Source organism: Myotis davidii, unplaced genomic scaffold (assembly GCF_000327345.1).
Source record: "Myotis davidii unplaced genomic scaffold, ASM32734v1 scaffold132, whole genome shotgun sequence".
NCBI classification, from domain to species: Eukaryota; Metazoa; Chordata; class Mammalia; order Chiroptera; family Vespertilionidae; genus Myotis; species Myotis davidii.
The window spans coordinates 796,527-801,470 of record NW_006285258.1 but is presented as its reverse complement, the minus strand read 5'-3'; the positions used below and the strand labels follow the sequence as shown (position 1 = coordinate 801,470).

The following is a 4,944-nucleotide window of genomic DNA, read 5'->3' as shown; positions in this document are numbered from 1 at the left end:
CTGGGCCCCTCTGTGGTCCCACCTCCCTCAGACGTGGAAAGAGGCCAAAGTGTGACAGGAAATGAAGCATCTCGCCCTGGCTGGTGTTGCTCAGGGGTTAGAGCATGGGCCCACTCACCAAAAGGTCCTGGCTTTGATTCCTGGTCAAGGGCTTGTACGGGGGTTGCAGATTCCATCCCCATCCCTGGTTGGGGCGCAGGCGGGAGGCAACCGATCGATGTCTCTCACACGATGTTTCTCCTCCTCCCTCTTCCCCTCCCTTCGCTCTCTTCCACTCTCTCTAAAAATCGATGGAGAAATATCCTTGGGTGACAAAAAAAAAATACACGTATATGTTTTTATTGATTTCAGAGAGAGGAAGGAGAGGGACAGAAACATCAATGATGAAAGAGAATTATCAATCAGCTGCCTCCAGCATGCCCCATAGTGGGGACTGAGCTCACAACCTGGGTATGTGCCCTAACCAGGAATTGAACAGTGACCTCTTGGTTCATGGGTCAATGTTCAACCACTGAACCACACCAGCTCGACAGGACCAAGCATATCTTTTAAACTGACAGAAATAATATAGTTGAAAACTCTACTTGAGTTAGCCTCTTTCCAAGACTTCTTAACTAACTTGATATAATCGATCTTATAATAAAATCTCTAGAAAACATGCTATTGAGATCTTTTAAAAATAATAAAAACCCACTATATATATGGGGAAAACACACACACACACACACACGTGTGTGTGTGTGTATGCGCATCTTTTAATTTTGTAAAAATTTATTTTTTAATAGACTTTTATTGATTTTAGAGAGGAAGGGAAGAGAGAGAGATAGAAACATCAATGATGAGAGAGAATCATCGATTGGCTGCCTCCTTCCTGCACATCCCACACTGGGAATCGAGTCTGCAACCCAGGCATGTGCCCTTGACTGGAATCGAACCTGGGACCCTTCAGTCTGCAGGCCGTCCCTCTATCCACTGAGCCAAACCAGTGGACACATATGTAATACCCTTTGTAATACTAAATATATTAAAAATAAATAAATAAATAAATTTTTACCCTGGCCGGTCTGGCTCAGTGGATAGAGGGACGGCCTGCAGACCCCTTCCCAGGTTTGATTCTAATCAAGGGCACATGCCCAGGTTGCGGGCTCAATCCCCCAGAGGAAACGTGCAGGAGGCAGCCGATCAATGATTCTCTCTCATCATTAATGTTTCTATCTCTCTCTCCCTCTCCCTTCCTCTCTGAAATCAATAAAAGTCTTTTTTTAAAAAAAAAAATAATTGCATCTAGAGAGTAAGGAAGAGGGAGAAAGGCATCAATGTGAGAGAGAAATATCGACTGGTTTCCTCTCGTACACATCCCAACTGGGTATGGAACCCTAAACCTGAGTATGTGCCCTGCCTGGGCACAGCTATAAAAATTTATTTTTTATTATAGTTGACATACATTATATTATATTCATTTCAGGTGTACAACATACAGATTCAATTTATATACCTTGCAAAGTGATCACCACACTAAACCTAGTAACCGTCTGTCACTGTACATAGTTATTACACTATTATTGACTCTATTCCCTGTGCTGTACATTACATCCCTGTGGCTTATTTTATAATACCCCTTCCCCTTTTCATTAAGACTTAAGTAGGCCTAAGCTAATATTTTTATATTGCCATGGTCTATTCCTCTCTCTCTCTTTTTTCTTTTTTTTATTAATCCTTACCTGAGGACATTTCCCACTGATTTTTAGAGAGAGTGGAAAGGAAGGGGGCAAGACAGAGAGAAACATCGATACGAGACACATGGATTGGTTGCCACTCACAAGCGAGGACTGGGGATTGAGTCTAAAACCTAGGTATGTGCCCTTGACCAGAATGGAACCCAGGACCCTCTGTCTGCAGGCCGATGTTCTATCCACTGAGCCAAACCAGCTAGGGTTCTCTCTATTGTCCCCGCCCCCTCTTTTAACTATAGTGCTAGCATTTCCATTTGTATTAGAGTAATACTTTGGCTATAGTTTCAACTGAAAAGTTCTGAGAAAAATTCATTCAACATTTTCTGAACAATGTCAGGTACTATGCTAGGTGATAAGAGAGAAAAGACAAATAAGAAGGTCCCTGCCCTGGACAGTGTGGCCCAGTTGGTTGGAATGTCGCCCCATATACCAAAAGGTGAAGGGTTTGATTCCCAGTCAGGCACATGCCCAGTTGTGGGTTCGAAACCCTGTGATGCATATGGCAACGATCAATGTCTCTCTCTCTCTTCCTCTATAACTAACTAACTAAAGGTCCCTGAGCTCAAGATACTCTCAATAAAAACACAATTATGTATTAAGTCTCCACATACCTCCTCACCCCCATGACCAAAGAGCATGTCTGTCTGAGCTTAGTAGTATTCAAAGTGGCGATCACGGATAATAAGTCCATGAGGCCCCTGCTAAAACTTGTTTAATGTTTTGTTTCCACGTCAGTGATAATCTGAGAGATTATCTACAAGCATATCCTGGGGTATCTGAATTGCCATCTCATATCTAAGTAGAGCTATGTGACTTCCTTGTCTGGGCTTTCATTTATGACCACAGACTCAGCAGTATTACTCCTATTGTCCAAGATGAGAAAAGAACAGAGTTGAATTACAACTTAAATAATGTATCTATGACTCTACAGTTAAATAACCACACAACTTACTTGTAATGAGGAGAACTGAGTCATCATATGGTCTTGGAAGTGTTAACTTGTCACACTCAAAAAGCTCCTGAACTTTAACAATTGCTACCATATTCTCGATACACTGGAAATTTTCACCAAAACTCCATGTGACTCTGAAATAATTGACTGGTTTTGTTTGTATTTAATTTTAGTTTTAGAGTGGTATAAAAGATATGCATTTAACCGTTTGGCCGCTGACGTATTTTTTCGGACATATGCCAAAACTGCGGCACTAATTGCACGTGTATGGGAAAAAATGTAAAACACTTTTTATACAATAAACTCACTTGTATTGCTTTGCAACAACAAAAATTAAAAAATACCAATTGTTTCATAAATTTGTTTTAAATAAGAAGAGCGCGATAGCGCTCCTTAGCAGTCAAACGGTTAAGCTTCTTTTTATGCTTGAGTATATTTAATATTCCAATAAGAAATAGTTGATTTTTTTTCTCTTAAAAAGGGTACTCAGACTACTCAGGTGAAGAAATAGTGATCTAGCTCTTACTCCATGCAGTACTCATCTCTTTGCCTTAATTTTTCAGAGGCTAGTACCATGAAATTATAAAGGTATTTTAGTGGAACACTTTGACTTTAATTGAAAGATCAACTGGGTACACAGACAATAATCCAATGTTTTAGGTCATCTAACTATTCTTCCAAACAGAAAAAAACAGGTGACTTGGCCCATAGGAACAGAGAAGTGACTCTGCACATTTTCCTCATGTTTAGGAATGGTATCCATGTTACAGGCACTCAACATCTACAGCCAATTCTTAATTCAAGGGACATTATATTACTAACACTCTTTGGTATTAATGACAACAAGCCTACAACCAAAGGTCCTAAAATAACTTTTTAAATGTAGACACTCACGAAGAGAAGATATTCATGATTTCCTTAACATTGCTGAAACATAGTATTGGGCTGTTCCAACTTAAAGCATTTATACTGGAGAAATCAGCACTTTACACTCTGGCAACATACTAGCAAATCTCAAAAGAAAATGACAAGCGTACTATTGTACATCAGACAAGCCTGTAAAAATTTTACTCTTTAACCTATATATTTTTTTTGCCCCCAAAGTCCCCCCCCCCTTTTTTTTTTTACAAAGTGAGAAATATCCAACACAGTTTCATTGGAATATTTCCAAATAATGCAGTAATTTGGCCTATTATTTATGCTATAGATGTTGTCTTGTTTTGCTCCAGTTACTTTACCAGTAAAGTTACAACAGAACCATCCAACTCAGAAAAAGTTAACGTAGTTAAGAACACATGGAATGGGTTTAGATGCCCCTTACAAAGTCCAAGGGTTAAAACAAGTCCTATTTATGAGAATGCAGATTGAATTTTTTTTAAAGAAAATGATGGTAACGCTCCATGAACAATTTAGGAATCAACTTATCATGGACGTGTGTAGACCAGCCCCAAGTACCCAGGAGGGCAGGGCAGCAGAATTATGGCGGGAGGGGCAAGCACTAGCCTAGATAAAATCTAAAGCCTGTATACTCGTCATGTGGATCATAACGATCCATGGCATACTTCCCTACATAACAAAGATATTACAAGTGAGTTTACAAAATATTCCTATGTTCCCATGAAAAACCTTATCAACTAAATTGGTAATTTTAATTCCAACCTTTCGGTTTTTAGTCGATGACCATGTGCAATGATCACCGGCTCGCGTTTGTGAAGACATACGGCGCTCCACACCATAAGTTACCCGTTCTCTGACCCTGCAAACTACCGTATGGAGCAAGCCCTAGTGTTCACTTTACAGACTCGGAGACTGACGCCCAACGAGTGGAATCACTGACCAAGACTCCGTGGCCACCAGGGGCTGGCCCTGAAATTCCACCCGTGGCCGCCCAAACCGGCGCCGCCTCGGGCACGGACAGCGCGCAGACTGCACGGCAGGGCAGCCGTTCTCCAAGGGCAACACGAAACTTCCGAGGCCAGAGGAAGCCACGGGAAACGGGGGTCCCACGCCTCGGAACCGAGCCTGGGCTCTGCCTATTGAGGAAAGGCGTGGCGAACGTTCAAACTCCCGGCACGTTGGCGCTCAGGACCCGACCTGCTGCGGGCAGTGGATCAGGGAGTGTCCCCTTCGCGGCCCTCGGCCCTGCCCGCTGCGCCCCGGCCCCCGGCCCCGGGCACTCACCTTCTGCTCCTCCGCGGAGGCTGCCTCGGGGACTTCCGCGGACATACTGCTCTCTCTGCAGACGAGACGCCGGGAAAA

The 4,944-nt window shown here is 42.5% G+C and overlaps 1 protein-coding gene across 3 annotated transcripts in view; it reads right to left on the bottom strand.

The window, feature by feature from the left end:
- Positions 1-4,944, bottom strand: part of ARPP19 (cAMP regulated phosphoprotein 19kDa) — a 19,588-nt gene extending 14,644 nt beyond the window's left edge. Inside the window, exon 1 of one of the 3 annotated variants that reach the window (XM_015558920.1) lies at positions 4,867-4,944. Coding sequence is in view for 1 of the 3 variants with exons in the window: in XM_006755987.2 (XP_006756050.1) it covers positions 4,867-4,911 (45 nt within the window). In the remaining 2 variants the exon portion in view is untranslated. Of the gene's footprint in view, positions 1-2,685; positions 2,701-4,866 lie in introns of those variants that run through there. The other 2 variants (XM_006755987.2, XM_015558921.1) reach the window with 2 other exon arrangements.